This window comes from Petromyzon marinus, unplaced genomic scaffold, assembly GCF_048934315.1.
Source record: "Petromyzon marinus isolate PM22_M1 ecotype Great Lakes invasive population unplaced genomic scaffold, UKy_Petmar_22M1.pri1.0 PM_G_Scaffold_37, whole genome shotgun sequence".
NCBI classification, from domain to species: Eukaryota; Metazoa; Chordata; class Hyperoartia; order Petromyzontiformes; family Petromyzontidae; genus Petromyzon; species Petromyzon marinus.
Window position 1 is genome coordinate 138679 of NW_027422950.1, and position 24619 is coordinate 163297.

At 45.8% G+C, this 24619-nt stretch overlaps 1 protein-coding gene and 1 long non-coding RNA gene across 2 annotated transcripts; both read right to left on the minus strand.

The window, feature by feature from the left end:
• Window positions 1–336: 336 nt before the first annotated feature.
• LOC142915915 (uncharacterized) lies at window positions 337–1885 on the minus strand. Its single transcript, XM_076061541.1, has one exon. It carries the CDS (start codon window positions 1846–1848, stop codon window positions 865–867), a length of 984 nt encoding a protein of 327 aa, XP_075917656.1. The 5' UTR covers window positions 1849–1885; the 3' UTR covers window positions 337–864.
• An 11768-nt stretch (window positions 1886–13653) lies between these two features.
• LOC142915945 (uncharacterized) lies at window positions 13654–17156 on the minus strand. The gene is made up of 3 exons (XR_012936164.1): window positions 17027–17156; window positions 14303–14372; window positions 13654–13820 (listed from the first exon to the last, which is right to left on the minus strand). It is a non-coding gene; the product is annotated as an uncharacterized LOC142915945 (long non-coding RNA).
• Window positions 17157–24619: the final 7463 nt, after the last annotated feature.

The window sequence follows — 24619 nt, forward strand, 5'->3', positions numbered from 1 at the left end:
TCTACTCCTGCTTCACGTTGCCTCCATCGATGTGAAGGTCCCATTTTGGAGTTGAATCTTCATCTTCACATTTTACCTTCACTTCTTCCCTCTTCACCATCACCTCTTCACATTTCACCTTCACTTCTTCGCTCTTCACCATCACTTCTTCACATTTCACCATCACCTCTTCATATTTCACCTCGATACCTTTAAAAGTGTCCAAGCTGGGATTTTCTTCCGGTTCGTGTTTCATGAGGGATGGGCTCATTGCGGCACTTTGACTTTCACAAGCTGATTTCAGACGCCACTCCTTGTGGATCTTCTGATGCTTCTGTGTTCTCTGGTGTACTTGAAGATTTGATGAATGTGCAAATGCCTTCCCGCACACACTGCACTTGAAGGGTTTCTCTCCCATGTGTGTTCTCTGGTGTGTTTTAAGAGCAAATGAACCTGAAAATGTCTTCCGACACACACTGCACCTGAAGGGTTTCTCTCCCGTGTGTGTTCTCTGGTGTGTTTTAAGAGCAGATGACCATGAAAATGTCTTCCCACATACACTGCACCTGAAGGGTTTCTCTCCCGTGTGTGTTCTCTGGTGTATTTTAAGAGTAAATGAATCTGAAAATGGCTTTCCACACACACTGCACTTGAAGGGTTTCTCTCCCGTGTCTGTTCTCTGGTGTGTTTTAAGAGCAAATGGACCTCAAAATGCCTTCCCACACACACTGCACCTGAAGGGTTTCTCTCCTGTGTGTGTTCTCTGGTGTGTTTTAAGAGTAGATGAATCTGAAAAAGTCTTCCCACACACAGTGCATTTGAAGGGTTTCTCTACCGTGTGTGTTCTCTGGTGTTTTTTAAGAGCAAATGACTGTGAAAATGTCTTCACACACACTGCACTTGAAGGGTTTCTCTCCCGTGTGTTCTCTCGTGTGTTTTAAGAGCAAATGAATCTGAAAATGTCTTCCCACACACACTGCACTTGAAGGGTTTCTCTCCCGTGTGTGTTCTCTGGTGTCTTTGAAGATGAGATGAATCTGAAAATGCCTTCCAACACACATTGCACTTGAAGGGTTTCTCTCCCGTGTGTGTTCTCTGGTGTGTTTTAAGAGCAAATGAATCTGAAAATGCCTTCCCACACACACTGCACTTAAAGGGTTTCTCTCCCGTGTGTGTTCTCTGATGTTTTTTAAGAGTAGATGAATCTGAAAATGCCTTCCCACACACACTGCACCTGAAGGGTTTCTCTCCCGTGTGTGTTCTCTGGTGTGTTTTAAGAGTAGATGACTGTGAAAATGCCTTCCCACACACAGTGCACTTGAAGGGTTTCTCTCCTGTGTGTGTTCTCTGGTGGGTCTCAAGAACTGATGACCATGCAAATGCCTTGTCACACACAGTGCACTTGAAGGGTTTCTCTCCCGTGTGTGTTCTCTGGTGTCTTTGAAGATGAGATGAATCTGAAAATGCCTTCCCACACACATTGCACTTGAAGGGTTTCTCTCCCGTGTGTGTTCTCTGGTGTATTTTAAGAGCAAATGAATCTGAAAATGCCTTCCCACACACACTGCACTTGAAGGGTTTCTCTCCCGTGTGTGTTCTCTGGTGTTTTTTAAGAGTAGATGAATCTGAAAATGCCTTCCCACACACACTGCACCTGAAGGGTTTCTCTCCCGTGTGTGTTCTCTGGTGTATTTTAAGAGTAGATGACCTTGAAAATGCCTTGTCACACACACTGCACTTTAAGGGTTTCCCTCCTGTGCGAGTTCTCTGGTGCTGTGTCAAATTTCCAGTCTTATCCGTGCTGTATGCACGCCGGTCGCATTGTTGAATTGTCGTACCGAGCTGCTGTGCTGAGGCCCTTTGCTCCATCAGACCAGCGTCAGCTGCAGACAGAAAATAAGAATATCCACACCATCTACACGTCAGTATCAAGCCATGGAGGAATTAATATATACAGTCACACGTGACTTACACGTCTATATTCATTCATGTATTCACGACTAGCTGTACTATCCGGCTTCGCCCGGGACTTGGATCCACCACGTCCGGCCGCCTTTGTCTCCCCAGTGGCGATGTTCACACCACAACAGTTACTCGTTTGAGGCTGAGTCGACCTAGGGGAGGCCCAGAAGCGGTTCAAATAATCATCACTGGTGGTGGCCGTAAGCGGGAATCGAACTCGGGTCGCCGGGTTCGTAGCGCGGCGTAGCGCTAACCGATACACTACAATGCGTTACGCTTACACACACACAGACAGATACACACACAGACACACTCACACACACAGACAGACACAGACAACGCTAACAGCTACACTACAATGCGTGATGCTTCCACATGCGAGGGTCACGTGACAGATTTGAAGTCACAGGTCACTTGCCGTGCAAAAAATCTATACATTATTGAGCTCCCCCCCCCCCTTAAAAAATAAACTAAAAGTGTATTTGTAAAATGTTTGCATGGTGTATAGTCTGTAAAGCACCCACATGGCAAATTTCCAGTTTGTTGCATGTCGGGAAGTACGCTAAACATTTTGAACAGACAACACACACAATCACAACTTTGCCTTTCATATATATTTGGAGATGCAGTGAAAAGCTTTCCCAAATTCATCACACGGTTTCAGTTTTTTGATTTTCAGTTTTATTTATTTTGGTTATAGTCCCGTGAGCCATTCGGCTCTTGAATCGGGTGCAACCACAACAAGCAAAAAAACAAAACCACGACCAAGAAAATCATCTTACAGTGACTATGTGTGACTGTGCAAACAGCACTGTCATGGCACGCAATGAGTGGGCAAATGTCATAAATATTCCTGTAAGCCCTCGCATCTTCAACATTAATGTTGCCATAGAAACGTTGTGGGGTGTTTTGCTTCATTGTAAAAAAGTATATATCTGTTATTTTAATTTTATTTTCTATCTACGTGACTTTACCGAAAGAACCAAGAATATTAATTCCAGCAGTCACCAAAGTTTTAAGTCAAAACATTCACACACGTTGACAAAGCCTCACCTTGTGTTGTTGTGGGCAGGTCGCTTCTGATAACAAGAGCGGTATAGCAGCTCAAGCGGGCTTGGCCTGGTGAAAAAAATAAAAATTGAGTGAATATTTACAATAAAACAAAGTTACAAAGTGGCGAGCCGGGTGAAGACAAATTAAACTTAAGCGAGATAATTAAAGTAAATGCAATCAGGCGAGGGCAGGAGGCAAGGCCCCGCGTGGCTAGGCCCCGCGTTGTAAAGTTCCAACCTGGACATCGATTCCCATGCTCGCTGCTACTCAACTGACATCCCTACGAGAGAGAGAGCGAGGCTCTACCTTGGTAAACAACAACAACCACGACCACCATGAGAATTTCTCACCTCGGATTTCAGTGCAAGCGCAGATCGGCAGCCTCCTGTTACCTCGCTACGTAACGCGTGTAAGCAGGTAACATGACGTCACTTCCGGGGTAAGAGACACGCCCCTCCCACAATGAGCTGCTCTGTAACTGAATAAATTATGTTAATGATTCCGGGCCAAATGTCGACAGATGGGGCGTGGCTGCTGAACCCGTCGCAATAAACTCTCGACGGCTTCAACAGATACATTATGTTAATGAACCGCAAGTTACTGGGCGTAGCTTTGCCCAAATAAGGATTGCCACTGGATTGATATCGGCAGTGACCCAAGCGGAGGTGAAGTCATGCTCAAGAGCGCTGTGGACGGGGTTGGGGGAGTGTGAATACCTTGGTGAAATCACGTCACTAGCGAGGTACACCTCTTGCTGGCACTTCATGCCGATGAGGTCATGCTGAGTGGTGATGTCACAGAGCGGGGATGCAATTTAAGTTGATTTAGATTCATTTTCCATTGCCCCCTCCCTTGGGTGCGTGAACTCAGCAACAACAACGTAGACATCATTGTGTGTACAGTGTGTGTGTGTACGTACACACAGTGTGTGTGTGTAGTTGGGGGGCAATGGCGGTGCATTGGCCAGTCATCTCAGTCAGTCGACCCTCATAGGCCAAATCGCTTCTGAAAAATAAGTTAATAGCAGCTCACTGGGCTTTGCCTAGTAGGATGGGGATGGCTTAGTTGCGTGCGTGTGTGTGTTTGGGCGATTTATTTACCATTTGTGTACTTTGCACTACCATCACGTGTTCTACTTTGTGTTGTTTTAACGTTCTCACCCCGTGCGCCTACTGGACATCTGTGAAAAAGAGCTTCATAGCTCATCGGATTTCTCCAGTGTAAATAAACATTCTGCTTCCGAGGTGCTCGCTAACGGGCACTTGCCCCAACAGTCTGTTAAAGGTTACCACGGGGGGGATCTGCGTCTTTTGTTGGCCGGGCTAACGCTACGTTAATTCCCGATGCATCAGATACATTGCACACGAGGTTTCTTTGCTAGTGGGAGTCATCAAGTGAGTACCTCCCAGTCAAGCGTCTCAGCCGTGCCGCTGCAAACTGCAAGGGAGGTCCCCCCCCCTCCCACAAGTCTTGCAGGTCAATTCATCGCGGTGTGTCACGATATTTGTTGCGATATTTCATATTTGTTCATGCGTGTTTGATTTTCGCGAACGTGTATTGCGTGCACATATTTGGAATACGGTTCGTTTTTCGAGAGAGAGAGAGAGAGGAAAATATAAAATGACGTATTTAATTTGTTGTTGATAGCTGAGGATATATTTGACGCGGTTTGTTGGCGGAAATTAAAAACTCTAACTGATGAGGCACAGCAACACTGAGTGTACGGCGTTTCACTGCACGTGGTCCGTGCCCGCCAGACCAGAGACACGTGACTAGTGTAGCTAGCCAGGTGGTGACCACCAGGCTAGCTACACTAGTTATCATGTGACTGGTGTATCTAGCCAGGTGGTGACCACCAGGCTAGCTACACTAGTTACCACGTGACTGGTGTATCTAGCCAGGTGGTGACCACCAGGCTAGCTACACTAGTTATCACGTGACTGGTGTAGCTAGCCAGGTGGTGACCACCACGCTAGCTACACTAGTTATCACGTGACTAGTGTAGGTAGCCAGGTGGTCACCACTGAGTGTACGGCGTTTCGCTGCACGTGGTCTGTGCCCGCCAGACCAGAGACATCAATCGCACACCCGACCCGACCCACGATTAGACTGGCAAAATAGCTGCGTGCGTTATATCATTGTGGATTCAAATGTCACAAGCAGTAAACAATTGAAATGGCGCATATGTTTGATAGTTCAACACATTTATAACATTTCACATGTTAATGTTATTTGAGGATATTGCCACGAATTTAACCTACCATGTATAAAATCAAACGTAGCAACGCAACATTTTTGGCTTGGATCCACCACGTCCGGCCATCGAACAAGGACGGCCACTGCATCGCACACTCTCAGATGCGCTGCCGCGGCCGTCTGGAACGCTCTTCCTTCCGATATTAGGAAGCCACTGGAGCTATGCGATTTTAAATCATCTGGATTTAAAATTGTATTTCTTTAGAACTAAACTTGGTTCAAAGCTTTTGTGACTGCAGGACTTAATCTTTGTTTTTTTCGGTAAAGTCACGTATAAAGAAGAAATAATAAAATAACATAATAGTGTACGACGTTTCGGTTGCAACACAAGCAGCCATCATCAGGTACAGAAGAGATAAATTTAAGAGAGAGGGGAAACACATAACCCCAGATGTATACACAGACACCCAAGTAGGGGGAACTAACACATACAATAGGGGACACAGAGAGAGAAGCATACCAAACAGAGTTTATGTGTGTCTATGTCTGTGTGTGCCGTCTGTATCTTAAATTTCATACTTAACTTGCAATTTAGCAATCTTTGAAATAACGTCATCAACCAGGCTATGCGTTAATTGTGTTTTGACCGACCGTCTGTGTTGCTTTATTTGGTTTCCAAATTCTGCTAAACTCTGTTTGGTATGCTTCTCTCTCTGTGTCCCCTATTGTGTCGGTGTTAGTTCCCCCTACTTGGGTGTCTGTGTATACATCTAGGGTTATGTGTTTCCCCTCTCTCTTAAATGTAGCTCTTCTGTACCTGATGATGGCTGCTTGTGTTGCAACCGAAACGTCGTACGCTATAATGTTATTTTATTATTTCTTATTTATACGTGACTTTACCGATAAAAAACAACGATTATTTAGAACTGTTTTTTTTCCCTGTGATTACTGACGCGTGATTAATGTGATGCTTCGTACGTAACGAACGTGATGATTCAATGGCATCGCCTTCTAAGTTTGACGATGAGATGACGTCACACGACGTCATGCTTTCTGACGTCATCACCTTGGCCAGAAAACGTTTTGGGAAACCCTTTGGTCAATTTGTCTCGTTTTCTTTTTGGGCAAGTCTCTAGTAACGCAAGTTAAAACTAAAGTTGTACGCGTATTGGATCATATTGATGAGAACAATTGTGAGCCCAAGTTACAGACAGACAGAGCTTAAGTATTAACACCCCCAACCTTAGCCGCAACATATATTTGTTTAATTCTCTACTTGACCTCCGCCCTTCCTCTCTTGCCAATGTTTGGTTCTTCTAATCCCATTTGCAGGTGTATGGAACCAGAACGCTTTTGGAACTCACAGGAATACCTCTGACGTATGAACAAATCAGCTCCAGAGCAGATTTGTACTCCCAAAAGGAAATAATGAAAATGAGATGTGTGTGTGTGCTTGTCCAATCAAATTCCCAGGAGTTTAAAAGCGAGAACTTTAAGTCATAGATCGATAGTCATTACAAGTGCAGTAGTAAATACAAGTTTAGAACACGGTGGCAGCCAATCATCCCAGTGCTAATGTACCAAAGACAGGTTATATCACACACATATATATAAGCATGCCAACCTTGGATGGTACATTACAATTAAACTATTACAACTATTTATTATTTTACCAGGTAAGGCCCAGTGAGCTATATAGCTCTATTTCAGAAGCGACCTTGCTATCTCAAATTAAAGCTCAACGAATTAAGATTGTACGTGCAAATTTGTAGCAGCCAAAAACTAAACATTAATCTTGCCTTTTTAAAGCTTTCGTGACTGCAGGAATTCATCTTCTTGGTTCTTTCGGTAAAGTCACCACGTAGAATGGAAGTAAAATAATAAAGTAATAAAAATAAAACATAATAAAATTCTCACGATGTTTCGGCCACAACACAAGTAGCCTTCCTCAGGTGAAGAAACAACTGTCGGGAAGACAGCGCTTTAGTTATTATGTTTAATTTTTATTATTTGATTCCCATTCTACGTGACTTTACCGACAGAACCAAGAAGATTAATCTCGCCATCCCGATTGCTTGGGTTGCCGATTGAAAGCATCCCAAACATTATGAATACCGCCTGGCCTACGTAACATCAGCGCCAACGTCACGTGGCAATATGCCTGCAGGAGCTCATCGCTCAAACAGGCGTCTGGCTTTAACGAAAGACTCCTTGAAAACAAAGCTCCATGAGCGTCCCAGTCTCATGACGGTTCCCATTGCGCACACGGACAGCTGCTCTTCCACTCCGCTGCTGGACGAAGGCCTCCCCACGCCGCACGATGCGCGAGGTTTCAGCGAGTATCCTGCACCGCGCGGGACGCCGGTTTGTGTCGCCGTGTTGAAGGCCAGGAGCGTAGACACGGGTTAAGTTCAGTTCATTACGAGACCTCCTTTGCCAGGAGCAAGATACGCCTTTTGGTGTCGTCTGGTCCAACGCTAGTGGAGACTGGGCTCTAAGAAATGCCGTCTCGGGTGTGGACCAATCAACTTCAAGGACAGTGCCAATGTCATTATCAGAGTTGTCTGTTTTGTTTGCATTTTGACTGCTTGTGTTGTGGTTATTGCAAACATGATCCCCTTGTATAAAGGTGTCAGTTTTGGTGCCAGATAAAAGGGTAAAAACCTATTACTAAGTTCAGTTCAGTTTATTTGGTGTAGCCCTGTGAGCCATCAACAAACACAAAAACAAAAAAAAGAACCCAAAAAACCATCTTATTACAATGGGGGAATTGTAATAAAAAATAATTGACATTAATAATGCGCAATTCGTCCAGGGATCACGCTACAATGGATTCTACGACATGTAATTGCTCGTTATTTGGTGACGCTGCATCGGCAGTGTGGCAGTGACACAATCGTGTGACGTGTTGCTTTCTTGTTAATGGCATGACACGGGGCTGCAACGTGACTGTGCTGGACGTGTCACGTGACGGCAACACAATCGTGTATCCGTGACGGCCCGTGTGTTCCAATGACACGCGGGCCTTGTTAGACTGATGGCCTTAATCTTAGTTTTCTTGTTGTTGTTGTTGTTTGACTTGCATCCCATTAGGATTTTTGCACGCAGCGTTGGTGGTGTACGGTGCTATTTCAGGAATATTTAGATGTTTTTTTTCCTGGATTTTCTGTTTGCACAGTCACACAAAGTCACTTTAAGATGTTTTCTTGTTCGTGTTTTTGTTTGTTGTGGTTGCACCCGATTCAAGAGCCGAATGGCTCACAGGGCTATACCAAAATAAATGAAACTAAAACTAACCAAGAGAGAATGTCACTTGATTATGTCTTTGACGACCCAACGGGGGCGGTGACGCGACCACTTGCACCCTGTCATCCCCCACAGCCACCCCACCCTCCCGTCATGCTACACAATCTGCCCTTCCTGACAGGGCCTCCAGCCAATTCCTTCTTGACCTTTAAGCTCGGCGGGTAGCGATCGTGGCAGGGGCGGAGCCAGGATTTTCAGGCTGGGGTGACATTCAACAAATGTTAATTTCAAGAATGATTTAGAGTCGGGCTGTTGAACCGGACGCCATCGGTTGGCGACACGCTCTGACATTGCAGTTGGCACAGAGTTCGCCAGACAAGAGTGGCGTGCACTTACACGCAGAATGTCACCCCCCCTGTCACCCCCCCCCCCCCCGGCTCCGCCTCTGGATCGTGGTATATGCAAATCCTGGCCATGCGCACAAGACACCGGGGTCAGCCCTTACCACAGCCACCGCGTCTCCCCCGCCTGCAGGCCCCAGACTCGATTGGCCGGTGGGACGTGCTGCTGGGTGGGCGGCGATTCTCAAGGCCCGCGCGGCGCACGGTAGGGTGGCGTGGCCAACTCCGTTCCCGGTTGCCGCCTTTGTCTCCCCATGCCGAGTAGACCCAGGGGAGACCCAGGACCGGGACGAACAGAATCCCTCACTCGTGTTAGCCGTGGCCGGGAATGTAACTGGGGTAGCTGGGGTACATCGTGCAGTTGTCTCGCTACTGCAACCACCACTCCCCCCATAATAGATACACACAAGTATCCCTTGTACAGCATTAACAGACTTTAGGGGGAGGTGCCGTTATCGAGTGGCGCCGATGAAGGCCGGCACATCACACGAGGGGGTGGGCGGCCAGCACCACGGCCGGCCGCCTTTGTCTCCCGAGTGGTAATACACCCCTGCATACACACACACACGACAACAACCTCGTTGGACATGTGTGTTTTGTTGTAGTACTAATGGCCTTAATCTAAGTTTTTGTGGTCATTGTTGTTGTTGTTTGACTTGCATCCCACTGGGATTTTTTTGCACACAGCGTTGGTGGTGTACGGTGATTTTTTGTCAGGAATATTTTTGCTGGTTTTTTTTCTCCATGGATTTTCTGTTTTGCACAGTCAACACAAAGTAGTCACTGTAAGATGTTTTTCTTGTTCGTGTTTTTGTTTTTTTGTTTGATGTGGTTGCACTCCGATTCACGAGCCGGATGGCTCACAGGGCTATACTCTTTGGTTCTATTCGGTAAAGTCACGTAGGTAAAAAATAAAACAACAAAAATCACGTTTCGGCCACAACACAAGCGGCCTTCATCAGGTGTGGCCAAAACGTCGTGATTTTTGTTGTTTTATTTTTTACCTACGTGACTTTACCGAAAGAACCAAAGAAGATGAATCCTTGCAGTCACGAAAGCTTTAAATCGAAAAATCGAGCTCAGTTAATTGCATTGTCGCACCGCAAATCGACGGCGTGCTGTAGTGTCTCCATCGTTTAAATTTGCCGTGCGCCTGCGACTGTAATGATTTGCTATTATGGACCCGTATCCCATGGGTGGGTGAATTAATCGCATCCTTTAAAATACTCTCCCCTTAGTTGAATTCTGTTATAGAATGTTGGCTGATGGTTGGTTGAGGATAGTGATGGAATGACAGCCAAGGAATGGAATGCGGCCAATAGAATGCCCATCGAGACGACGGGATGTTATCAGCTGATGAGTATCACCTGCAGGTACTGGGTGGATTAATACTTTTCGGGATCTCGGGAGATGGTGAGAGCGTTTTGAGAACCTCATCCAGCAGTGGATTGACCGTGGATTCTGATGGTGATGGCACTGGACTACTCAGCAACTGTCGGTACAAAGGCACAATCAATGTTGAAGGCCTCTTTTTATCTGTGTTTCACAAAGACAAGATAATATAACACATCTGTTCCATTTTTCGATTTAAAGCTTTCGTGACTGCAGGGATTCATATTCTTGGTTCTTTCGGTAAAGTCACCACGTAGAAGGGAAACAATAAAATAATAAAAATATAAAACAATAAAATTCTCACGTTTCGACTGCAACACAAGAAGCAATCATCATCAGGTGTGAAAACCACAGCAATATTTTTTTTCAAATTTTCTGGTGTGAAAACCACAGCAATAATTTTTTTGAAATTTTCTTGCTGTGGTTTTCACACCTGATGATTGCTTCTTGTGTTTCAGTCGAAACGTCGTGAGAATTTTATTGTTTTATATTTTTATTATTTTATTGTTTCCCTTCTACGAGGTGACTTTACCGAAAAAACCAAGAATACTCTTCTGTTCCAGTTATTGACGTCACTGATGATTTGAGATTAGAATGTATATGCTCTGAACCCTCAGCCCTGTTCACACAAATGTAATGCTGCTTTGGTTAGTTCATGAGAACCAGACAGGAGTTAATTAAGGGTAGACACTCGGATAGTAATACAAGAATGGTTATGACAAGAATGTTTATTAACTCAATTATAATTGCCCAAGCTTCGTAGCATTGAAATGGTTGTGGTGGCTTTTGAATAGTGAAAAACTCCTTTTAAAAACGGTTTTATTTTAAAGTGCACTAAAAAGTAAAGAACTCGATTGGACAACGGGAAGTGGACGACATCTTGAGTACAAGATTTGACCACGACATCAAACAGAGGAATGAAGTTTAATAACTTTTTTGTCACAACTTCGTTCAACTCACCGTCGAGAAGTACGTCAATGATGCGGCGCCTGCTCACACATCAACGCTTACTTGAATTAATTGGTTATTTTATAAATCAATCTTCAATGTACAACTTTTGTTTGTGTGGAGTGAGGGTGCCCGTAACTCATTCACACGGAGCAGGCGAGGCGATTCCACAGTTTAGGGACCGTGGCGTTTTTGACCTACACACAAATATATATGAATAATAAGGCGTCCATACAAAATGTTAATCGCTTTAAGGGAGCCAATTAATTAATTGATGCCGATTTTTATACAGACATGCATTGTCACCGGATCTGAGTACCGTGTGCAAAATGTGGAATTGATTAGACGACGGGAAGTGGACGAAATTTTTATCACGACATTTGACCACGACAGAGGAATCAAGTTAAGTAAAACCATTTTGAACGCGAATGAGAAATCCCCCCCCACCCTCCACCGATGACGCACGAGCGTTGCTAGGGGCAACCCCCGGGCAGCTTTAGCGGCACAAGGAAATACTTAAATAATGCGAAATAGCACTAAATTGTTAATTTAACAACTTTTAAAGTTTACGGATGGGAAAACGGAATGGTGCTGGCTCACCACGGGGCTTACTGCGTGGTACCCGGCTACTTTTTTTAAAAGTAAACTCCACGGTTCGCGAGCAAGTGTGCGTCCACACAGAGACAGACGGATGGATACACAGAAAAAAATGCCTTTTATAGGTAAGAAAAGAAAAACGATGACAAGACTCAGTGTGTGAAGAACACAGGATTTATTCGGTTCACAAGTCAACGGATATAACTTCAAAACACTTTTATCGGTCATCTTTTTATCGAGACACCTTTTTTTTACTCATCCTGGCAGACACACACACAGACACACGCCTCTGTCTGTGTGTGTGTCTGTGTCTCTGTGTGTGTGACTGTGTCTGTATGTGTCTGTGTGTGTGTCTATGTGTGTGTGTGTTTCTATGTGTGTGTGTATCTGTGTGTGTCTATGTGTCTGTCTGTGTCTGTGTGTCTATGTGTCTCTGCGTGTGTGTGTCTATGTGTCTCTGTGTCTATGTGTCTGTGTGTGTGTCTATGTGTGTCTGTGTGTCGATGTGTCTCTACGTGTTTGTCCATGTGTCTGTCTATGTGTCTGTCTGTGTGTGTCTGTGTGTCTGTGTGTCTATGTGTCTGTGTGTCTATGTGTCTGTGTGTGTGTCTATGTGTGTGTGTCTATGTGTGTGTGTCTGCGTGTGTGTCTATGTCTCTGTGTGTGTCCATGTCTTTGTGTGTGTCTATGTGTCTTTGCGTGTGTGTCTGTGTATTTTCGTGTCTATGTGTCTCTGCGTGTGTCTATTTGTCTGTGTGTCTATGTGTCTGTGTGTCTATGTGTCTGTGTGTGTGTCTATGTGTGTGTGTCTGCGTGTGTGTCTATGTCTCTGTGTGTGTCCATGTCTTTGTGTGTGTCTATGCGTCTTTGTGTGTGTCTATGCGTGTGTCTATGTGTGTCTGTGTGTGTCTATGTGTCTCTGTGTGTGTGTCTATGTGTGTGTGTCTGCGTGTGTGTCTATGTCTCTGTGTGTGTCCATGTCTTTGTGTGTGTCTATGCGTCTTTGTGTGTGTCTATGCGTGTGTCTATGTGTGTCTGTGTGTGTCTATGTGTCTCTGTGTGTGTGTCTATGTGTCTCTACGTGTGTGTTCATGTGTCTATGTGTCTGTATCTATGTGTCTGCGTGTGTGTCCATGTGTCTATGTGTCTGTGTGTGTATCTATGTGTCTGCGTGTGTGTGCCTATGTGTCTGCGTGTGTGTGTCTATGTGTCTGTGTGTGTATCTATGTGTCTGCGTGTGTGTCTATGTTTCTCTGTGTGTGTCTGTGTCTCTGCGTTTGTGTCTATGTGTGTGTCTATGTGTCTCTGTGTGTGTGTCTGTGTCTCTGGGGAGCGATAGTGTAGCGGTTAGCGCGCTGCGCTATGAACCTGGCGACCCGGGTTCGATTCGCGCTCACGGCCAACACCAGTGACGATTATCTGAACCGGTCCCGGGCCTCCCCTAGGTCGACTCAGCCTCAAATGAGTACCTGGTGCGGTGTGTAAACATCGCCACTAGGGAGACAAAGGCGGTCGGGCGTGGTGCTGGCCACCCACCCCCTTGTGTACCGTTCCGGCCTTCATAGGTGCTCGCTAACAGCACTTGCCCCTACAGTCTGTTACAGGCTATATGGGGGATCTTTGTCTTTGTCTTTGCCTATGTGTCTGTGTGTGTCTCTGTGTGTGTGTCTATGTGTTTCTGTGTGTGTCTATGTGTCTCTGTGTGTGTCTATGTGTCTGTGTGTCTATGAGTGTCTGTGTGTGTATCTATGGGTCTGCGTGTGTGTGTCTATGTTTCTCTGTGTGTGTCTGTGTCTCTGCGTTTGTGTCTATGTGTCTCTGTGTGTGTCTATGTGTCTCTGTGTGTGTCTGTGTCTCTGTGTGTGTGTCTATGTGTCTGTGTGTGTCTCTGTGTGTGTGTCTATGTGTCTCTGTGTGTGTCTGTGTCTCTGTGTGTGTCTGTGTCTCTGCGTTTGTGTGTCACTGAGTCTGTGTGCTTGGAAAGTCGTCATCGGTTTCGTTGTCTTCGTAGACCGTTTTCCAGACGTACGATTCCAGAGACAATCTCTGCACACACACACACGTACACACACACATACACACGTACACATACAAACGTACACACACACGTACACACGTACACACACCTACACACACACATGGTCACACAAAGACAAAGATTCCCTATTATAGCCTTAATAGAATGTAGGGGCAAGTGCTGTTAGCGAGCACCTATGAAGGCCGGAACGGTACACGAGGGGGTGGGTGGCCAGCACCACGCCCGACCGCCTTTGTATCCCGAGTGGCGATGTTTACTACACTGCACCAGGTACTCATTTGAGGCTGAGTATACCTAGGCGAGGCCCAGGACCGGTTCAGATAATTGAATCCAGTTCGCCGGGTTCATAGTGCAGTGTGGCACTAAACGCTACACTACTGCTCCCTACACACGTACACACACGTACACACACGTACACACACACGTATACACACACACACACACGTACACACACACACGTACACACACACGTACACACACACACACAGACCTTAGAGCCGGACAGTAGCCCCCAAGTGCGTCTTTGTTTCTTCAACCACATTCCTCGGCCGAAGACGGGGCTGTGGGTAACCACATTGACAACATTCACCCACAGTGGCACTCACCACACAGAGACCCATAGACATCACCACACAGAGACATATGTATGTTTATGTGTGTGTATGTGTGTATGTATATGTGTGTATGTGTGTGTAATGACAGGGTGACGCCTGGTCTCAGCGAGCTGATGAAAGTTGCAAGCGAGAATTTCATCATCACTTGCAGCTGGGGTTGGCATCGACCCCCACTCCTCCTGATGTTGAGGGTAAATGGGCGAGGTTTAGGACTGTGGGTCATGCAGCTGCAATGGCTGCTTTGGGTACGCGGTCCAGACCTCCCCAGAGACCCTGGCTGACAGAGGAGGTGTTCAGGCTGGCTGAGAAAAAGCGACAGGCCCACTCTCATCGGCTACAGCATCCCACATCGGAGAATGAGGAGGCTTACCGCAGCTTTCACTCGGAGGTTCGGAGAGCCTTGAGGCAATGATGGGTGGTGGTCGCGCATTGCTGAGGAAATGGAGTCTGCGTAAGTGGCCCGCGATCACAAATTGCTCTTTAATTCCATCATTAGGGGAAAGAACGGTGATCCAATCTCTGACCCCCAGGAACAGATTTGCAGAGCATTTCTGTGAGGTCCTGGGGGAGGGGAAATCCCTCAGCCAGGAAAACAACGTGGCACAAAATGGGGATGACCCTGCTGAGTATGCGGTGCCTCAAATATTGGAGGAAGTCACCCCCTGGGAGTGGCTGGCTGAAGTGACATTCGTTGAGGAAGTACTGAGGGCGATCCAGAGTCTGAGACCAGGAAAGGCAGCAGGCAGAGATGATCTCCCAAGCGAAATTCTGAGGGAGGGTGGCGTTTGTGCACAGACTGCCCTATATGACATCATAACAACAGTCTGGACCACTGGACGGGTTCTGCAGTATTGGAAGGATGCCCTGGTGGTCCCCCTCTTTAAGAAGGGGGACTGCACAGACTGTAACAATTACAGGGGCATCTAACTCCCCAGTGTGCCGGGAAAGGTCCTGGCAAGGATTATTCAACATTAACTTGCTAGGCACGCTGAGGAGAGGCTTGCGGAGCCCCAATGCAGTTTCAGCAGAAGGCGGTCCTGCACAGATGCCATATTTTGTCCGTCTGCTACAGCAGATGTATAGGGAAATCCTACAAGACTTACATCTCTGCTTTATTGACCTGGTCAAGGCCTATAATACCATCAGTAGGCCTGGGCTCTGGGTTGTTCTTCGTGTTTTTGGAGTCCCTGACCCTCTGCTCACGATCATTAAGGACCTTCATGATGGTGGGCAGGCCCGGGTAAAACTACGTGGCCGGGAGTCAGAGCCATTCCCTGTCCACCTTGGGGTGCGACAGGGATGTCCTCTGGCTCCCACATTATTTAACATCTATTTTGACCACGTAGTTCTTGAAGCCCTTCAATAGCTGTACCGGAGGAATTTCCACTTGGTACAGATACAATAGGAGGCAGATCGATGCCCGGGTGCGGTCAAGGGATTGCTCCCTATTGCTCAACCACGTTATGTATGTCGATGATCTGGTAATTGCTCCTCACTCAGAGGAGGAGTTGGAGACGCTGCTGCTGAACCTGGAGTGTGCCACTAAGAGGTGGGGCCTTACCATCAGCCCCACCAAAACTAAGCACCTGCCTGGGTATTTTGTACCATCGGACACTCCACCCCCATAGCTCCCAATGGGTGATAGGGCAGTTGTGGAGAGAGTGGAGAGTTTCCCATACTTTGGCAGTGTGCTCATGCCCGGTTCTGGTTTAACAGCAGAGGTCTCACTCCGAATCAGTCGAACGGCAATATCTTTTCATCGGTTACGTAACGCTGTGTGGAAGCTACCTGGTCTGTCGCTCCGCACTAAGCTTCAGGTTTTCTCGGCCACGGTCATTCCCTCCCTTCTCTACGCTTGCGAAACGTGGATCCCCCTAATGGAACATCTTCGCCGGTTAGAAACATTTAGGCTGGCCTGCCTACGATCCATCCTGGGTTTAACCAGACTGGATTGTGTGAGGAGCTCACAAATCCTTGAAAGATCTGGGCAAGGTCCCATCGGTGAGCTCCTCCGGCGGGCAAGGCTGCGATGGCTGGGTCATGTAGCCCGCATGCCCAGCCAACGCATGCCGAAACAGCTTTTGTTCAGCCGGATTGAGGGGGCTAAGCGGGCGCGGCACGGGCTAGAGAAGAGATGGAGTGATGCAGTACAGGAGGACGTGGAGCTGAGTGGACTTGCCAATGACTGGTACCAGCGGTGTCAAGATCGGCCTCTGTGGAGGAGGCTCGTGAAGGACGCTACTGGGCAGTTGGAGGTAGTCGCTCTCCAACAACAACGGAGGGCGGAGGAACGACGCTCACAACAACGAGCGGAGCGCCTGGTGGCTAAAGCACAGCAAGTTGCCACAGTAGGGGGCATAGGTGGTGCATCAGCCAGTCATCTCAGTCGACCCGTGGCACCTGGGTCTGCCCCGTGACCTGCCAGAGGGCGTTCGACACTTCACGTGGCCTCAGGGTGCACATAGCCTGGCACAAGCGTTGTGGTGACGTCACCGCTACTTAGTGGCGAATGGCGGTTGTTGTTGTGTATATATGTATGTGTGTATGTATGTGTGTATGTATGTGTATATATGTGTGTATGTATGTGTGTATGTATGTACCTTTTTCTCTGCAGCTCCAAGTGTGGGAAGGAAACATGGCTGCCCCTCCCCGTGTAGCTCCGCTGACGCTTGATGACGGTGTGGGAGGAGGAGGCCACCACCTCCTCACTCTTCTCCTCCACCTCCTCGCTCTTCTCATCCACCTCCTCACCATTCTCATCCACCTCCTCGCCCTTCTCCATCACCACCTCCTCCTCACTTTTCTCTTCCACCTCCTCACCCTTCTCCTCCATCACCACCTCCTCACCCTTCTCATCCACCTCCTCGCCCTTCTCCTGCATCACCACCACCAACCCCTCGCCCTTCCTGGTGCCGCCAGCGGCCACGGCACCGCCCTGCCGGTCACCGGACGGCAGCGGCCGTGGGGCGGCGACGACGCCGCCGCCAGCGCCACCGGTGCCACCGGTGCCGCCGGTGCCGACGACACCACCGACGCTGTCGCCGACGCCGCCCAACGTTGCCCGGTCGCCGCGGCACGGCCCGGCACTGCCTCGGCCTAAGAAAAGCTGTCTCGGGTGTGGACCAATCAAATTCAAGGACAGTGCATATTATTATCAGAGTTGTCTTTTTTGTTTGCATTTTGACTGCTTGTGTTGTGGTTATTGCAAACATGATGCCTTGAATAAAGGTGTCAGTTTTTGTGCCAGTTAAAAGGGTAAAACCTATTCTTATATCTTGTTTCTGGCAAAGGAGGTCTCATAATGTTAATGCTCACCCCGAGCCCTCAATGCTCTGAGAGTGCGCTGTTTTTGAGTTGTACGCCTTTTGGCGTCTTCTGGTCCAACACCAATGGAGACTAGGCTCTAAGAAAAGCTGTCTCGGGTGTGGACCAATCAAATTCAAGGACAGTGCATATTATTATCAGAGTTGTCTTTTTTGTTTGCATTTTGACTGCTTGTGTTGTGGTTATTGCAAACATGATGCCTTGAATAAAGGTGTCAGTTTTTGTGCCAGTTAAAAGGGTAAAACCTATTCTTATATCTTGTTTCTGGCAAAGGAGGTCTCATAATGTTAATGCTCACCCCGAGCCCTCAATGCTCTGAGAGTGCGCTGTTTTTGAGTTGTACGCCTTTTGGCGTCTTCTGGTCCAACACCAATGGAGACTAGGCTCTAAGAAAAGCTGTCTCGGGTGTGGACCAATCAAATTCAAGGACAGTGCATATTATTATCAGAGTTGTCTTTTTTGTTTGCATTTTGACTGCTTGTGTTGTGGTTATTGCAAACATGATGCCTTGAATAAAGGTGTCAGTTTTTGTGCCAGTTAAAAGGGTAAAACCTATTCTTATATCTTGTTTCTGGCAAAGGAGGTCTCATAATGTTAATGCTCACCCCGAGCCCTCAATGCTCTGAGAGTGCGCTGTTTTTGAGTTGTACGCCTTTTGGCGTCTTCTGGTCCAACACCAATGGAGACTAGGCTCTAAGAAAAGCTGTCTCGGGTGTGGACCAATCAAATTCAAGGACAGTGCATATTATTATCAGAGTTGTCTTTTTTGTTTGCATTTTGACTGCTTGTGTTGTGGTTATTGCAAACATGATGCCTTGAATAAAGGTGTCAGTTTTTGTGCCAGTTAAAAGGGTAAAACCTATTCTTATATCTTGTTTCTGGCAAAGGAGGTCTCATAATGTTAATGCTCACCCCGAGCCCTCAATGCTCTGAGAGTGCGCTGTTTTTGAGTTGTACGCCTTTTGGCGTTTTCTGGTCCAACACCAATGGAGACTAGGCTCTAAGAAAAGCTGTCTCGGGTGTGGACCAATCAAATTCAAGGACAGTGCATATTATTATCAGAGTTGTCTTTTTTGTTTGCATTTTGACTGCTTGTGTTGTGGTTATTGCAAACATGATGCCTTGAATAAAGGTGTCAGTTTTTGTGCCAGTTAAAAGGGTAAAACCTATTCTTATATCTTGTTTCTGGCAAAGGAGGTCTCATAATGTTAATGCTCACCCCGAGCCCTCAATACTCTGAGAGCGCGCTGTTTTTGAGTTGTACGCCTTTTGGCGTCTTCTGGTCCAACACCAATGGAGACTAGGCTCTAAGAAAAGCTGTCTCGGGTGTGGACCAATCAAATTCAAGGACAGTGCATATTATTATCAGAGTTGTCTTTTTTGTTTGCATTTTGACTGCTTGTGTTGTGGTTATTGCAAACATGATGCCTTGAATAAAGGTGTCAGTTTTTGTGCCAGTTAAAAGGGTAAAACCTATTCTTATATCTTGTTGCTGGCAAAGGAGGTCTCATAATGTTAATGCTCACCCCGAGCCCTCAATGCTCTGAGAGTGCGCTATTTTTGAGTTGTACGCCTTTTGGCGTCTTCTGGTCCAACACCAATGGAGACTAGGCTCTAAGAAAAGCTGTCTCGGGTGTGGACCAATCAAATTCAAGGACAGTGCATATTATTATCAGAGTTGTCTTTTTTGTTTGCATTTTGACTGCTTGTGTTGTGGTTATTGCAAACATGATGCCTTGAATAAAGGTGTCAGTTTTTGTGCCAGTTAAAAGGGTAAAACCTATTCTTATATCTTGTTTCTGGCAAAGGAGGTCTCATAATGTTAATGCTCACCCCGAGGCCTCAATGCTCTGAGAGTGCGCTGTTTTTGAGTTGTACGCCTTTTGGCGTCTTCTGGTCCAACACCAATGGAGACTAGGCTCTAAGAAAAGCTGTCTCGGGTGTGGACCAATCAAATTCAAGGACAGTGCATATTATTATCAGAGTTGTCTTTTTTGTTTGCATTTTGACTGCTTGTGTTGTGGTTATTGCAAACATGATGCCTTGAATAAAGGTGTCAGTTTTTGTGCCAGTTAAAAGGGTAAAACCTATTCTTATATCTTGTTTCTGGCAAAGGAGGTCTCATAATGTTAATGCTCACCCCGAGCCCTCAATGCTCTGAGAGTGCGCTGTTTTTGAGTTGTACGCCTTTTGGCGTCTTCTGGTCCAACACCAATGGAGACTAGGCTCTAAGAAAAGCTGTCTCGGGTGTGGACCAATCAAATTCAAGGACAGTGCATATTATTATCAGAGTTGTCTTTTTTGTTTGCATTTTGACTGCTTGTGTTGTGGTTATTGCAAACATGATGCCTTGAATAAAGGTGTCAGTTTTTGTGCCAGTTAAAAGGGTAAAACCTATTCTTATATCTTGTTGCTGGCAAAGGAGGTCTCATAATGTTAATGCTCACCCCGAGGCCTCAATGCTCTGAGAGTGCGCTGTTTTTGAGTTGTACGCCTTTTGGCATCTTCTGGTCCAACACCAATGGAGACTAGGCTCTAAGAAAAGCTGTCTCGGGTGTGGACCAATCAAATTCAAGGACAGTGCATATTATTATCAGAGTTGTCTTTTTTGTTTGCATTTTGACTGCTTGTGTTGTGGTTATTGCAAACATGATGCCTTGAATAAAGGTGTCAGTTTTTGTGCCAGTTAAAAGGGTAAAACCTATTCTTATATCTTGTTTCTGGCAAAGGAGGTCTCATAATGTTAATGCTCACCCCGAGCCCTCAATGCTCTGAGAGTGCGCTGTTTTTGAGTTGTACGCCTTTTGGCGTCTTCTGGTCCAACACCAATGGAGACTAGGCTCTAAGAAAAGCTGTCTCGGGTGTGGACCAATCAAATTCAAGGACAGTGCATATTATTATCAGAGTTGTCTTTTTGTTTGCATTTTGACTGCTTGTGTTGTGGTTATTGCAAACATGATGCCTTGAATAAAGGTGTCAGTTTTTGTGCCAGTTAAAAGGGTAAAACCTATTCTTATATCTTGTTTCTGGCAAAGGAGGTCTCATAATGTTAATGCTCACCCCGAGCCCTCAATACTCTGAGAGCGCGCTGTTTTTGAGTTGTACGCCTTTTGGCGTCTTCTGGTCCAACACCAATGGAGACTAGGCTCTAAGAAAAGCTGTCTCGGGTGTGGACCAATCAAATTCAAGGACAGTGCATATTATTATCAGAGTTGTCTTTTTTGTTTGCATTTTGACTGCTTGTGTTGTGGTTATTGCAAACATGATGCCTTGAATAAAGGTGTCAGTTTTTGTGCCAGTTAAACGGGTAAAACCTATTCTTATATCTTGTTGCTGGCAAAGGAGGTCTCATAATGTTAATGCTCACCCCGAGCCCTCAATGCTCTGAGAGCGCGCTGTTTTTGAGTTGTACGCCTTTTGGCGTCTTCTGGTCCAACACCAATGGAGACTAGGCTCTAAGAAAAGCTGTCTCGGGTGTGGACCAATCAAATTCAAGGACAGTGCATATTATTATCAGAGTTGTCTTTTTTGTTTGCATTTTGACTGCTTGTGTTGTGGTTATTGCAAACATGATGCCTTGAATAAAGGTTTTTGTGCCAGTTAAAAGGGTAAAACCTATTCTTATATCTTGTTTCTGGCAAAGGAGGTCTCATAATGTTAATGCTCACCCCGAGCCCTCAATGCTCTGAGCGCGCGCTGTTTTTGAGTTGTACGCCTTTTGGCGTCTTCTGGTCCAACACCAATGGAGACTAGGCTCTAAGAAAAGCTGTCTCGGGTGTGGACCAATCAAATTCAAGGACAGTGCATATTATTATCAGAGTTGTCTTTTTTGTTTGCATTTTGACTGCTTGTGTTGTGGTTATTGCAAACATGATGCCTTGAATGAAGGTTTTTGTGCCAGTTAAAAGGGTAAAACCTATTCTTATATCTTGTTTCTGGCAAAGGAGGTCTCATAATGTTAATGCTCACCCCGAGCCCTCAATGCTCTGAGAGTGCGCTGTTTTTGAGTTGTACGCCTTTTGGCGTCTTCTGGTCCAACACCAATGGAGACTAGGTTCTAAGAAAAGCTGTCTCGGGTGTGGACCAATCAAATTCAAGGACAGTGCATATTATTATCAGAGTTGTCTTTTTTGTTTGCATTTTGACTGCTTGTGTTGTGGTTATTGCAAACATGATGCCTTGAATAAAGGTGTCAGTTTTTGTGCCAGTTAAAAGGGTAAAACCTATTCTTATATCTTGTTTCTGGCAAAGGAGGTCTCATAATGTTAATGCTCACCCCGAGCCCTCAATGCTCTGAGAGTGCGCTGTTTTTGAGTTGTACGCCTTTTGGCATCTTCTGGTCCAACACCAATGGAGACTAGGCTCTAAGAAAAGCTGTCTCGGGTGTGGACCAATCAAATTCAAGGACAGTGCATATTATTATCAGAGTTGTCTTTTTTGTTTGCATTTTGACTGCTTGTGTTGTGGTTATTGCAAACATGATGCCTTGAATAAAGGTGTCAGTTTTTGTGCCAGTTAAAAGGGTAAAACCTATTCTTATATCCTGTTTCTGGCAAAGGAGGTCTCATAATGTTAATGCTCACCCCGAGCCCTCAATGCTCTGAGAGTGCGCTGTTTTTGAGTTGTACGCCTTTTGGCGTCTTCTGGTCCAACACCAATGGAGACTAGGCTCTAAGAAAAGCTGTCTCGGGTGTGGACCAATCAAATTCAAGGACAGTGCATATTATTATCAGAGTTGTCTTTTTTGTTTGCATTTTGACTGCTTGTGTTGTGGTTATTGCAAACATGATGCCTTGAATAAAGGTGTCAGTTTTTGTGCCAGTTAAAAGGGTAAAACCTATTCTTATATCTTGTTTCTGGCAAAGGAGGTCTCATAATGTTAATGCTCACCCCGAGCCCTCAATGCTCTGAGAGTGCGCTGTTTTTGAGTTGTACGCATTTTGGCGTCTTCTGGTCCAACACCAATGGAGACTAGGCTCTAAGAAAAGCTGTCTCGGGTGTGGACCAATCAAATTCAAGGACAGTGCATATTATTATCAGAGTTGTCTTTTTTGTTTGCATTTTGACTGCTTGTGTTGTGGTTATTGCAAACATGATGCCTTGAATAAAGGTGTCAGTTTTTGTGCCAGTTAAAAGGGTAAAACCTATTCTTATATCTTGTTTCTGGCAAAGGAGGTCTCATAATGTTAATGCTCACCCCGAGCCCTCAATGCTCTGAGAGTGCGCTGTTTTTGAGTTGTACGCCTTTTGGCATCTTCTGGTCCAACACCAATGGAGACTAGGCTCTAAGAAAAGCTGTCTCGGGTGTGGACCAATCAAATTCAAGGACAGTGCATATTATTATCAGAGTTGTCTTTTTTGTTTGCATTTTGACTGCTTGTGTTGTGGTTATTGCAAACATGATGCCTTGAATAAAGGTGTCAGTTTTTGTGCCAGTTAAAAGGGTAAAACCTATTCTTATATCTTGTTGCTGGCAAAGGAGGTCTCATAATGTTAATGCTCACCCCGAGGCCTCAATGCTCTGAGAGTGCGCTGTTTTTGAGTTGTACGCCTTTTGGCGTCTTCTGGTCCAACACCAATGGAGACTAGGCTCTAAGAAAAGCTGTCTCGGGTGTGGACCAATCAAATTCAAGGACAGTGCATATTATTATCAGAGTTGTCTTTTTTGTTTGCATTTTGACTGCTTGTGTTGTGGTTATTGCAAACATGATGCCTTGAATAAAGGTGTCAGTTTTTGTGCCAGTTAAAAGGGTAAAACCTATTCTTATATCTTGTTTCTGGCAAAGGAGGTCTCATAATGTTAATGCTCACCCCGAGCCCTCAATGCTCTGAGAGTGCGCTGTTTTTGAGTTGTACGCCTTTTGGCGTCTTCTGGTCCAACACCAATGGAGACTAGGCTCTCAGAAAAGCTGTCTCGGGTGTGGACCAATCAAATTCAAGGACAGTGCATATTATTATCAGAGTTGTCTTTTTTGTTTGCATTTTGACTGCTTGTGTTGTGGTTATTGCAAACATGATGCCTTGAATAAAGGTGTCAGTTTTTGTGCCAGTTAAAAGGGTAAAACCTATTCTTATATCTTGTTTCTGGCAAAGGAGGTCTCATAATGTTAATGCTCACCCCGAGCCCTCAATGCTCTGAGAGCGCGCTGTTTTTGAGTTGTACGCCTTTTGGCGTCTTCTGGTCCAACACCAATGGAGACTAGGCTCTAAGAAAAGCTGTCTCGGGTGTGGACCAATCAAATTCAAGGACAGTGCATATTATTATCAGAGTTGTCTTTTTTGTTTGCATTTTGACTGCTTGTGTTGTGGTTATTGCAAACATGATGCCTTGAATAAAGGTGTCAGTTTTTGTGCCAGTTAAAAGGGTAAAACCTATTCTTATATCTTGTTTCTGGCAAAGGAGGTCTCATAATGTTAATGCTCACCCCGAGCCCTCAATGCTCTGAGAGTGCGCTGTTTTTGAGTTGTACGCCTTTTGGCATCTTCTGGTCCAACACCAATGGAGACTAGGCTCTAAGAAAAGCTGTCTCGGGTGTGGACCAATCAAATTCAAGGACAGTGCATATTATTATCAGAGTTGTCTTTTTTGTTTGCATTTTGACTGCTTGTGTTGTGGTTATTGCAAACATGATGCCTTGAATAAAGGTTTTTGTGCCAGTTAAAAGGGTAAAACCTATTCTTATATCTTGTTTCTGGCAAAGGAGGTCTCATAATGTTAATGCTCACCCCGAGCCCTCAATGCTCTGAGAGTGCGCTGTTTTTGAGTTGTACGCCTTTTGGCGTCTTCTGGTCCAACACCAATGGAGACTAGGCTCTAAGAAAAGCTGTCTCGGGTGTGGACCAATCAAATTCAAGGACAGTGCATATTA

Bases quoted from the DNA above. Each gene is read 5' to 3' on its own strand.
- LOC142915915 (XM_076061541.1), bottom strand. From the start codon at position 1,848: ATGGAGCAAAGGGCCTCAGCACAGCAGCTCGGTACGACAATTCAACAA.